The following is a 13,388-nucleotide window of genomic DNA, read 5'->3' as shown; positions in this document are numbered from 1 at the left end:
TTATTGCAAATTACCCAAAGTCTGAGGAACATATATATGGGGGCTACATCTAAATCTGAACCAATTTGGACCAAACTTTTTAGATATTGTGGTAGACATCGAGGAAAGAGTTGAGCACAATTTTAGCAATATAGGCCAATAATGCGCTTGCAGTAGCTCTAGAAGTGAAAATCGGGTGAAATACATATAAGGCAGCCATATATAAATCTGAACCGATTTCTATGAACCGACCAGTAATATAAAAATACATAAGAAAATTCTTCCTTCTAAATTTTGAGAGAATCGGCTAACAAATGAGCACTTTAATGCAGTATTAGTTCAAATCTGACGAACATATATATATGGGAGCTATATCTAAATCTAAACCGATTTCGACTAAACTTTTTAGATATTGTGGAAGTCGTCGAGAAAAGCGTTGTGCAAAGATTGGTCAATAAATCCGCTTGCAGTGGCTCTAGGAGTGATGAACGGGCGATATACAAATAACCATTTTATTGAATTATTACAGCCAATTGGACGAACATATATATGGGAGCTGTATTTAAATCCCAACCGATTTCGACTAAATTTTATAGATATTGTGAAAGTCGTTGAGGAAAGCGTTGTGCAATGTTTTGGGAAAATTAGTCAATCTCTCTTCCTTCTGGGTGTTACAAACAAATGCACTAAGTTATAATTCCCTTTACCACAGTAGTGGTGTAGGGTATAAATATTGTGGTACACTTTTAAGCAATAATACTAAACTGTTGTATTTTCCAATTATTTTAAAATAAGATAAAACTTAGTCATGTAGAAGAAGCATGTATTGCCTCTGTTAACGATTATTTGGGCTTGTCATATTATCGTCAGATTCACTAAAACTATTTTCCTCTTGAGTTTTATCCGTGGCATTTGTTATAGCTCTAATTTCATCATAGGACAAAGCATCAAATTTAGAATCATTATCATAACTCCTGAGCCATCTTTCTATATTCTCAGGGAAAAATCGTTCTTTACATCATCATTAGCACACAATAATGCAGTAAATCTCTCCATTGACACCTTATGTCTATGACTATAGACTGATTCATCATGGCATACCAAACTGCTTTTTGGCAAATACTTCCAAAATAGGCCAGTTTAGTTTTGTTTGATATTTCAAACGTCATCATATCCGTAAATTGCGCTTATACTCCACTAAAATCGTGACAAATAAAAAATACTAAAATATATTTTTTATCCCGGATAATGGAGGTTACCGAATAATCGTGGTCCGACGGTATTATCCGAATTACAAAATTTGTTTTACATATTTTTCTGTTATAACTAAAATCTGTGCAATTACGGTCCAAATCAACCAATAACCTGATATAACTGCCATATAAACCGATATTACAATTTGTATTCTTCGTGTGGAGAATCTATTCATGACGAAAGGCTATTAAGACTTACCCTGCTTTTACTTCTTACCATAAGCTTTTATTGTTCCCTTCATATAAATGGTTTCCGACCACTGTGGCTTGTTGCTTGACTGCCCATATATTTTTTTATTATAACAAATTGTGTATTTTGCGGTTAGTGTGGTCGGACAGTCGGTGGTTGTCGTCGTCGTCATCGTGTGCGGTTCAATTTCGCCTACTCTGCCGCTCTTGCTGCCCTCGCACTCATATATGTGCACGAAGCGGTCGAACGATTTACTGCGAATATGATGAAGTGACGTAGACGTAAATGTACGTCGCGCTCAACAACGCTACACAGCAACAGCAATCGTGTGTCAAAATTCAGAAGAGAATTGATAGTCTGTGCTTTCGGGAGGTAATTCTAAAACCCAGACGTTGAATTTTTTGCGGTTTAATAATTCTTGTGTCAGTTGCTTCGCAGTCGCTAAACACGCCGTGCGCGTTTTTGTCTTTCTTCCCAAGATTCTAATTCTTTCATGTCTAAACATACGTATATGTACAGATAGATATATGAACGCGTGTGCTTTTGTTGTTGTCATCCATTTGCTGATGGATCTGTAATTGTGAAAAAATTGTTTTGAAAAAGAAAAAATTCAATCTCTTATGATTGTTTATAAACCCCAGAACGTAGAAACGAAGACGAGGCAGAAGCAGAGGGTGGAGACAGCAAAGGAATAGCCATCCAAATAAAAGTGTTTTCTATCGTTTTGTTTTTATTGCAACGTTATTGTTTGTTGTGCTTTCGACCATTTATTCGCCTCTGTTTTTTGGCTATTCTGTTGTAATCGCATCTTCTCTGTCGAGTGGTGGCCATGGTAGATGCCACTACAATTCTTCTGATTGTTATTACCATATTGACGGCGGTGTTCGTGTGGTCGCGTCGTACATATGTCTATTGGCAACGGCGTCGCGTCAAATTCGTGCGGCCCAATCATCTGTTGGGCAACCTTAAGGATGTGTTGAAAATGCAAAACTCCTTCGCTTTGCAATTGCGCGATTTCTACTTCAATGAACGATTTGTGCGTGAACCCTTGGTGGGCATTTATTTGTTCCATCAGCCCGCTTTGTTGTTGCGTGATCTGCAAGTGATACGCCAAGTGTTGATCGAGGATTTTGTGAACTTTTCGCATCGCTTTTCGAAATGTGATGCGCATCAGGACAAAATGGGGGCGTTGAACTTGTTCTTTGCCCGCAACCCCGAATGGCGTGATATACGTACGAAATTGTCTCCTGTCTTTACATCTGCCAAACTTAAGCAAATGTTTTCTTTAATGGAAGAGGTACAAAAAAATTATCAGCATAACATGACATGGCATCAGTCTGGCATCATCTCTTGTTGCTTTTGCATCTCTCTCTCTCTTTCACTTTTGATCATGAAATTTTGTGCATGCACGCCTTACTCTCTGTTTTGGTTGGCGTGTCATTTTTACAGTGTTGCCAAGAGTGGAAAATAATACAAAAAACAAGTGTTGAGCGGAGTGTTAAAAAAATCGTCTTATAAACGAGCAGCGAAAATATAACAGTGATTTGAAAATAAATTTGATGAAACATAGGAAATCCCTTTTTGGGAAAGTCTAAAGAAATATGAAATCATTCACCTGACGTAAAAGACAAGCATAGAATTTGAGAAAGCCGCATTTAGTCCAAATCTATGCGAATGATTTATATGAGGATGTGGGAATTGAAGGAATTAAATGTATTTCACATACCTATTCGGTTAAAACAATCTTTAAGGTTACTGCAAACGAACTACTTAGAATTTTTCGTAGTTGTAATGCAGCCATCTGAACCATATTTGGTGTGGTTACTGGGAATCATAAATGTACTTAATGAACCAAATTTCTGCTATATCGGAGTATAACTAACTGTAGACTTCCAGGGGCAACCAAATCAGCTGATTGTAACTGACTTGCCAGCGAGCTCGAATTATCAGTGTAATGTTATGTTTGACGCTACTGCATGATATTAGGTGTGTTCGCGAAATTTTTTCGCGATTACTTTTTCTAGATAATAGATTTTGAAGCAAAAAAAAAAACTTGCCAATTTCATTGAGTAGGACATTCCACTAGTGTTTCAAAAAAGTAACCGCGAATGTCATAGCCAAACTTAGAGTCTAATATACCATTTTCCATTTGGATCTAAGTTTGATGCTGCAAATTATCAAACCATGAACTGTAGTCCCTACAAACGGGAGGATAGAGGGCAATAGTACGGTACTGCACCCACAGAAAACAGTTTTCTGAAAATAGCAAACACTGTGCTGAATATTATTAGTTAATTTTGTTGCTATTGTAGCAGTAGTTCTGTTATTACAGCTGTAGTACTGAAATTTCAGAGAAGCAGACTTACTGCTGAAAGGTCTGTTGTTTGCGGAAAATAACTGCTGCTTAAACATGAAGAGGATGTTAGAAGAAATAAGTAAATGTGTGCTAAGTTCGGCCGGGCCGAATCTTATATACCCTCCACCATGGATCGCATTTGTCGAGCACTTGCCACGGTATCTCTTTTTAGGCAAACAAAGAATAAAATAACAGAATTGCTGTATTATTGGAAAAATATCAAGTTGTGGTTCATTTCGAACCATAATTGAACTGAATATTGGAGACCATAGTAGAAGTCATTGTGTTAGGTTTCAGCCAAATCTAGTAAAAATTGCGCACTTTAGGTGGAGATCGGTTTATAGGGGAGCTGCACTAGGCTATAAACCGATTCATGCCATTTTCGATACGTATGTTAAAGGTCATAAGAGAAGCCGTTGTACAAAATTTCAATAAAATCGGATAAGAATTGCGCCCTCTAGTGGCTCAAAAAGTCAAGACCCCAGATCGGTTTATACGGCAGCTATTCCAGGTTATGGACCGATTTGAACTATTCTTAGCACAGTTGTTAAAAGTCATAACTAAACACCTCAAACAAAATTTCAACCAAATCGGATAATAATTGCGTCCACTAGAGGCTCAAGAAGTCAAGAGCCCAGATCGGTTTATATGGCAGCTATACCAGGTTATGGACCGATATGAACCATTCCTACTATAGTTGTTGGAAGGCATAACAAAACACGTCATGCAATATTTCAGCCAAATCGGATAGGAATTGCTGACTGTAGAGGCTCAAGAAGTCAAGACCCCAGATGGGTTTATATGGCAGCTATGTGAGGTTATGGACCGATTTCAACTATCCTTAGCACAGTTGTTGAAAGTCATAACAAAACAACTCAAACAAAATTTTAGCCAAATCGGATAATAATTGCGTCCTCTAGAGGCTCAAGAAGTCAAGATCCCAGATCTTTTAGAATGGCAGCTATATCAGGTTATGGACCAATTTGAACCATTCTTACTACAGTTGTTGAAAGTCCCAACAAAACACGTCATGCAATATTTCAGCCAAATAGGATAGGAATTGCTCCCTGTAGAGGCTCAAGAAGTCAAATCCCCGGATCGGTTTATATGGCAGCTATATTAGGTTATGTACCGATTTGAACTATTCATAGCACAGTTGTTGAAAGTCATAATTAAACACCTCATGCTAAATTTCAGCCAAATGGGATAATAATTGCGTCCTCTTGTGGCTCAAGAAGTCAAGACCCTGATCGGTTTATATGACAGCTATATCAGGTTATGGACCGATTTAAACCATACTCAGCACAGTTGTTTGAAGTCATAATTAAACACCTCATACAAAATGTCGGCTCAAGAAGACACGACCCAAGATCGGTTTATATATACTTTATGGGGTTTTAGGCGCATATTTCGAGGTGTTACAAACAGAATGTCGAAATTAGTATACCCCCATCCTATGGTGGAGGGTATTAAAGGCAACTTTATGGCAGCTATATCCAAGTCTGAACCGATTTGGGCCAAGTTTCAGAAAAATGTCGAAGAGCCTAACACAACTCACTATCCCAAATTTCGACGAAATCGGACAATAAACACGCCTTTTATGGCCTCAAAACCTTTAATTGAGAGATCAGTCTATATGGAAGCTATATCCAAAACTGGACCGATCTCAGCCAAATTGAAGTAGAATATCGACTGGCCTAACACAACTCACTGTCTCGAATTTCAGCAAAATCGGTTAATAAATGTGGCTTTTATGGGCCTAAAACCCTATATCTGCAGATCGGTCTATATGGGGGCTATATGAAGATATAGTCCATCTTTGAACTTAACCTGCTCATGGAATCGGTGCAAAATTTCAGCTCAATATCTCAATTTTTAAAGACTGTAGCGTGAGTTCAACAGACAAACGAACGGACGTGGCTAGATCGTCTTAGATTTTTACGCTGATCAAGAATATATATACTTTATAGGGTCGGAAATGGATATTCCGATGTGTTGCAAACGGAATGACAAAATGAATATACCCAAATAAAGCAAAAAATCAGAGTTTATCGTGGAGTAATTACATTTTTTAAATTTCCCAGAAAAGCTTTAAAACGACCACCGAGTCCTAAATGGATGATATGCCGATACGTGTATGCGCCCTGTATGTGTGGAAAATTTTAAATTTAGGCTATCTTGACTTCGACGTTTTGTTTATTATTTTGGCAAACTGCGCTGATTAGTGCAGCGTAGTAATTAGTTTAGTATTTTCCTTCATGTTTTATTTGCAAATCTTAAAATTGCGATGAAAATGTATATAATCGATGATACTAGAATGCATCCAATGTCATTGGTTTTAAAAATGCAATGCAAATTAGTTTAAAATGGCAACACTGATTACTACTCAATTGTACACAACATCATCTCCTTTCACTTTCATGCTCTCTTTATACAAACAGACAACAACATAAACAGAGTTGCCCCATTTCAATAATATACGTCTTCTTTTCTTTCTTTGCTCCTCTCTTTTCAACTAAATCTTTCACATTTAGATTGGCTACGATTTAGAAACCTATTTGGCCAAGCTGACCAAAGACATGAAACACAATAACAGCGATGGACCCATAGTGCAAATCAAGGATATTTGTGATCTCTATAATACTGACATGATTGCCAGCATAGCCTTTGGCCTGAAAAGTTATTCATTGCGCAACACTATGCGCTCCCAGTTGGGTGGGCATAGTCATGAAATGTTTGCCATCACCTATCGGCGGGCAGTGGATTTGTGCCTAATTTTCATAATACCCAAGTTAGTTAAATTTCTACGTCCCCAACTGTTTACATCTGACCATACCGAATTTATACGTCGTTTAGTTGTTGGCGTACTGGAGGATCGTGAACGTAACGGTATCATGCGTAATGATCTCATCGAGACATTGTTGACCTTTAAGAAAGAGGCCGAACTAAATCAGGACAAAACACATTTTGCCCATCAACAAGACTATCTGGTCGCTCAGGCGGCTGTCTTCCAGCTGGCTGGAATACAAACATGTTCATCAACATTGGCATTTGCCCTCTATGAGTTGGCCCGCCATCCCAAGTTGCAGGAACGTTTACACTTAGAAATAGCACAGATCATAAAAGACTATGGCAGCACGCTGAGCTTTGAACATGTGGAGCGAATGACATATTTGGGTATGGTGGTGGACGAAACGCTGCGCAAATACCCCATAGTGCCATTTTTGGAGAGAGAGTGCACGCCGTTGAATAGAAAGCGATTTGTATCATTCCGTCCAAATGCTGAATGCATGGCCAGGAGAGGCATGCCGGTGTATATATCAAATTTAGCTTTACATTATGATCCTCAGGTGAGTAGAGAATGCTAAATGTACGAAAGTTTCAAAAGATCGATTTAAGTGGATTTTTTTTGCCCCTTATGGTAACCGGAAAAAAATCAAATTGTGGGTCCCATACCTAGGAGACATATAAAGCTGCTATTGGACGATATGTATTTGTCATATGACATGTCAAATTTAGCATATGTAAAAGTTATACACAACGTCTGATACATATGACGTATATGACATTTATAGTGGGAGTCATATGGGTACAGAATTTGACATGTCATATGACAAATACATATCATCTGAGAGCAGTTTGAGATCAATGTATCGATTAAGGCGGGTTGTTGTTTGCACCCTCATAATGATCCAAAACAACGAACTTGTTACCAAATTTGGAGCTGTGTTACTGAGGGGAACCCATGACCCCTTACCTTACATATAAGATAGGTGAACGCTAGTATTTGTTTAGAACTTTGTGGCAAACACGAATTAGATAAATAAATTTAATGTGCTGTTACTGAAGGGAACATCCTACCCATAAAAGCCCACGACCGGACCTGCGAAGAGAGCGGGATAATATTGGACTAAAGTGGAATTTGTTATGAAGTAAATTCCAAATCTCCTCCCAAAATTTCGGGCGATGTTCTTTGGGGACCTTTAAATCCCCCAGAAACCTTCAAAAGAGACCTGTGGACTAATCGTGACAATAAGGGAATTTAGGAGTAGAGTCCAAATAATAAAAAGTATTTGCGACTATAGAATAAATCTAAGGAAAGTGGGGCCACCCCATCCCAAAAACCTTCACAGCGGACACGTCAAATGATGAGAAAAATATGGTACTTAGATGAAAGGTATTTGGGAGCAGGATATGAATCTTTCTTTGAAATTTGGTACAATTTTCTAACTATCCCCCAATGGTCCTGAGAGGACCATTGCAGTCCAAAACCTACACAGCAAGCTTGGCAACAAGTGTGGACAAATTGCGAATTAAATTATCGGAAGTGGAATACGAATCGCTCTTCGAATTTTGGTCCCAGTGTTAAAGGTAGCTGCCTTATATTCATTTCTGGACCGTTCATTATAATATGGGCATCAAATCAAGGTAAGAGAGTAAAAATTAAAAAGTAATTTAAGAGTAGAAAGTTAATGTAACCCCATAAAAAAAACAAGGGACATGTCGACTGATGAGGACAATATGGGATTTACATGACAAATATTGTCGTAATCAGTACATAGGCCGTTTGTGTTGGGCCTTCCAAGGGATGTTTAACATATTAAATTTTAAGTGACTTGTTGTCAACCTTGGCTATTAGATTCGATCTCTGCTCCCAAAGAGCTTTCATTTGATACTCATATTGCCCCAATCGGCTAACATTCCCGTTTGGGTGGGGTCTTCCCTCAGGTCATTCAGTAAAAATATCCTTTAGATTGGGTCCTTCTACATTAGACCGCGAATTTTTTGACAAATTCGAATTTAAGGACCCATGTTCAAATTTGGATATAACATTCGCATGCTTCTTCCTTTTATCTTTCATTTGATGCCCAATTTGTCCCAATCAGTTAACATGACCGTTTGGGTGGGGCCTTCCCATAGGTTGGTTAATGCCAAATATTATGATAAATTTGAATTGAAAGGTCTTGTTCTCATATTTGGACACTAGATTCCCACTCCACTTATAACTAACGTTCATTTGATACCCAGTTTGTCCCAATCGTTGAGCATGTATATTTGGGTGTGACCATCCACTAGATTGGTAGAGTCCAAATTTGTTGACAAATCCAATGTATGGGACTTGTTAACTAATTTGGATGATAAATTCGCAATCATCTCCCAAATACTTTTCATTTGATACCCATATTGTCCCAATCAGTTAACATGACCGTTTGGGTGGGGCCTTCCCCCAGGTTGCTGTACTTAAAATATTATGTAAAATTCGACTAAAAGGGACTTGTTCCCACGTTAGACCCGAAATTTTTGGACAAATTCGAGTTTAAGGGGATCTTCTTCAAATTTTGATATGTCATTCGCACGCTTCTTCCATTTACCTTTTATTTGATGCCCACATTGTGTCAATCGGTTAACATGCCTATTTGGATGGGAACTTCCCCCAGGTTGCTTTTCCTAAATTGTTTGATAAATTAGAGTTTAATGGACTTGTTACCAGATTTGTATAAGGGATTCGCACTCTACTCCCAAATATCTTTAATTTGATACCCTTATTGTCCCAATCAGCTAACATGCCCGTTTTGGTAGGGTCATTCCCCAGGTTGCTTGATGGCAATTTTTTACAATAAATTCAAGTTTCAGGGATTTATTTCCAAAGTGTTGAATAGCTTTTCACTCTAATCCCATATACATATCATTTGATACCCATATTTTCCCAATGGCTTAACATGACCGTTGGGGTGTGGCCTTGCCATAGATTGGTTGGTGCCAAATTTTGTGATAAATTGGAGTTTAAAGGTGTTGTTATCAAGTATGGACACTAGATTCGCATTCCACTTCTAACCACCGTTCATTTGATACCCATGTTGCCCCAATCTTTAAACATGGCTATTTGGGTGGAGCCTTCCACTAGATTGGTAGAGTTCAAATTTGTTAACATATTCGAGTTAAAGGGACTAATTTCCCTATTTAAATGTTAAATTCGCAATCATCTCCAAAATACCTTTCATTTGATACTCATATTGTCCCAATCAGTTAACATGACCGTTTGGGTAGGGCCTTCCCCCAGGTTGCTTTACTTAAAGTTTTTATGACAAGGGACTAATTTCCCTGTTTATATGCTAAATTCGCATTCATTTCCAAAATACCTTCCATTTGATACCCATATTGTCCCAATCAGTTAACATGACCGTTTGGGTAGGGCCTTCCCCCAGGTTGCTTTACTTAAAGTTTTTATGATAAGGGTCTAATTTCCCTATTTAAATGTTAAATTTGCAATCATCTTCAAAATACCTTTCATTTGATACCCATATTGTCCCAATCAGTTAGCATGACCGTTTGGGTAGGGCCTTCCCCCAGGTTGCTTTAAATAAAATTTGTATGATAAGGGACTAATTTCCCTATTTAGATATTAAATTTGGAATTATCTCCCAAATACCTTTCATTTGATACCCATATTGTCCCAATCGGTTGGGATGACCGTTTGGGTAGAGCCTTCCCCTAGGTTGCTTTACTTAAAATTTTTATGATAAATTTCACTTTAAGAGACTTGTTCGTGAATTTCGATATCAGATTACTTCTACTTCTAAATACTTTTCATATAATACAGATATTGTCCCCACAGGTAAACATGTCCGTTTGGTTAGTTTTTGCCCAGTTTTAGACCTAAATTTTTTTGAAAAGTTCGATTTAAAAAGACTTGTTAAAAAATTTTAATATTAAATTCGCACTATGCCAAGTACCTTTCATTTGATATATACTTTTGTCCCAATCGGTAAACATTCCCGCTTGAAAGTCGAGTAATAAATATAACATTTTGTTTTAATCGGTCACCCTTCAGCTAAATCTGTAAATTTAAGGTAAGGGGGAGGATTCTCTTCCTTCGGATATAAAAAACTTATGTTCCCGGGCTACGAATTTCAAAAAGAAACAAACCGCAATACACTTACCCACTTAAGAAACTCAAAGTGAGATAGGGAATCCAATCTTTGAAAGACTTATGTTTTATTTAAAAATTCTAATTCTACCATTAAAAATTTGAATTTTCATTTCGTTTTCTCATTCTTTCCTTACAGTATTGGCCAGAACCCGAACTCTTTGATCCGGAACGCTTTTCGCCGGAACAAAAGAAATCTCATAAACCCATGACATATCTGCCGTTTGGTGCCGGACCCCATCATTGTATTGCCCAGTCATTGGCCCTGCTGCAGGTCAAATTGGGGCTGTTACACTTCCTCAAGCGCCATCGAGTGGAATGCTGTGATAAGACTGTCAATAGCATCAAGTTTGATAAGCGTTACGCCCTGCTAACACAGCAGGGTGGTATTTACTTAAGACTTGTTGAAATTTAAGTAGTTTTAAGAGACAAAGACAAAAACACACATACATAGACACGCACACCCACACACATATATTCATGCACACCAAGTTTTTATTGTTTTAATTTTTTTTTTTTAAATGGTATTTTATAAAATTAAGAAAATAAAACGAACCACCTTTTTATATGGAACTTTTCAAATGACTCAAGAATAAACGCATGTTTCATTGCTAGGCTATAGAGAATGCTAAAAATATTAGCAGAAGCTTCTGGAAATTTGATATGCATCTTTCAAAGGTAGGTGTGTCATAAAATTTTAGTTTTTCGTTAATTTTTTTTTTAATTTGCAAAAATTTCTTTATCTAAATAGTCCAGCCACTATGAAAAAAAAGTTAGCCCGCGAGGGTTTTGATATGTTATCAGTTTGGCTTATTGAACCGTGTGGCCTGATAATGATAATGCTGCCAACCTATCACCCATGGTGGGGTTTTTTTTCAGAAAACAAACGAACTACTGCACAATGTATAGGACTATGAACATTTAACAGGGTGTGGAAAGATAATCATTTAACAGAGTTAAGAAACACAAAAGAGCCAAATTATGACAAAATATTGTTTTGGGGGAAATTTTGCTGACATTATATTTTTGAATAAAATGTTGTTATAACTCCAATTTTAAAGAAAATTTTAATAGGAACGTATCCCTCTTGTTATACCCTCCGTCTAATTTCGTCATTCTGTTTGTAACTACTCGAAATATTCGTCTGAGACCCCATAAAGTATATATATTCTTGATCGTCGTGACATTTTATGTCGATCTAGCCATGTCCGTCCGTCTGTCTGTCGAAAGCACGCTAACTTCCGAAGGAGTAAAGCTAGCCGCTTGAAATTTTGCACAAATACATCTTTTTAGTGTAGGTCGGTTGGTATTGTAAATGGGCCATATCGGTCCATGTTTTGATATAGCTGCCATATAAACCGATCTTGGGACTTGACTTCTTGAGCCTCTAGAGTGCGCAATTCTTATCCGATTGGAATGAAATCTTGCACGACGTGTTTTGCTATGATATCCAACAACTGTGCCAAGTATAGTTCAAAACGCTCCATAACCTGATATAGCTGCCATATAAACCGATCTTGGGTCTTGACTTCTTGAGCCTCTAGAGTGCGCAATTCTTATCCGATCAGAATGAAATTTTGCACGACGTGTTTTGTTATTATATCCAACAACTGTGCTAAGTATGGTTTAAATCGGTCCATAACCTGATATAGCTGCCATATAAACCGATCTTGGGTCTTGACTTCTTGGGCCTCTAGAGGGCGTAATTCTTATCCGATTGGAATGGAATTTCGCACGACGTGTTTTGTTATGATACCCAACAACTGTGCCAAGTATGGTCTAAATCGGTACATAACCTGATATAGCTGCCATATAAACCGATCTTGGGTCTTGACTTCTTGAGCCTCTAGAGGGCACAATTCTTATCCGATTTGAATGAATTTTTGCACGAAGTATTTCATTATGATATCCAACAACTGTGCCAAGTTGAAAACGGTTCATAACCTGATATAGCTGTCATATAAACAGATCTTGGGATTTGACTTCTTGAGCTTCTAGAGGGCGCAATTTCTATCGGATTTGGCTGAAATTTTGCATGACGTATTTTATTTTTACTTTCAAGAACTGTGTCAAATAAGGTTCAAATCGGCTCATAACCTGATATAGCTGCCATATAAACCGATCTGGGATCTTGACTTCTTGACCCCTAGAGGTCGCAATTATTATTCGATATGCCTGAAATTTTGTACGACGGATCCTCTCATGACCATCAACAAACGTGTTTATTATGGTCTGAATCGGTCTATAGCCCGATGCAGATCCCATATAAATCGTTCTCTCTATTTTACTTCGTGAGCCCCAATGGGCGCAATTCTTATACAAATTGGCGGAAATTTTACACAGGTCTCCAACATATAATTTAATTGTGGTCCGAACCGGACCATATCTTGATATCGTTTTAATAGCAGAGCAACTCTTTTCTTATATCCTTTTTTGCCTAAGAAGAGATGCCGGGAAAAGAACTCGACAAATGCGATCCATGGTGGAGGGTATATAAGATTCGGCCCGGCCGAACTTAGCACGCTTTTACTTGTTTGAGTTCATATTGTCCCGGTCGGTCCACATGAAGATTTTTTAGGGATGGGATGACACTCGATAGAAGTTTTTCTTTAATTTGTATATCGGATTCGTGTTCTACTACGCAATACATACCTAATATTGGGTTGCCCAAAAAGTAATTGC

At 37.8% G+C, this 13,388-nt stretch overlaps 1 protein-coding gene across 1 annotated transcript; it reads left to right on the top strand.

Annotated features, from left to right (window-relative positions):
• Nucleotides 1-2,102: 2,102 nt before the first annotated feature.
• LOC106088820 (probable cytochrome P450 6v1) lies at nt 2,103-11,303 on the top strand. Its single transcript, XM_059367481.1, has 3 exons — nt 2,103-2,719; nt 6,313-7,128; nt 10,846-11,303. Exons 1-3 carry the CDS (start codon nt 2,252-2,254, stop codon nt 11,119-11,121), a joined length of 1,560 nt encoding a protein of 519 aa, XP_059223464.1. The 5' UTR covers nt 2,103-2,251; the 3' UTR covers nt 11,122-11,303.
• Nucleotides 11,304-13,388: the final 2,085 nt, after the last annotated feature.

Source organism: Stomoxys calcitrans, chromosome 4 (assembly GCF_963082655.1).
Source record: "Stomoxys calcitrans chromosome 4, idStoCalc2.1, whole genome shotgun sequence".
In the NCBI taxonomy this organism is placed as follows: domain Eukaryota; kingdom Metazoa; phylum Arthropoda; class Insecta; order Diptera; family Muscidae; genus Stomoxys; species Stomoxys calcitrans.
This window is presented reverse-complemented; position numbering and strand designations above follow the sequence as displayed.

What these genes read in the sequence shown, in the direction of transcription:
- LOC106088820 (XM_059367481.1), top strand. Translation starts at nt 2,252, where the DNA reads ATGGTAGATGCCACTACAATTCTTCTGATTGTTATTACCATATTGACG. An exon ending in TGTTTTCTTTAATGGAAGAG is followed by an intron (nt 2,720 to 6,312) that starts GTACAAAAAAAT and finishes TTTCACATTTAG; the next exon opens with ATTGGCTACGATTTAGAAAC. An exon ending in CTTTACATTATGATCCTCAG is followed by an intron (nt 7,129 to 10,845) that starts GTGAGTAGAGAA and finishes CTTTCCTTACAG; the next exon opens with TATTGGCCAGAACCCGAACT.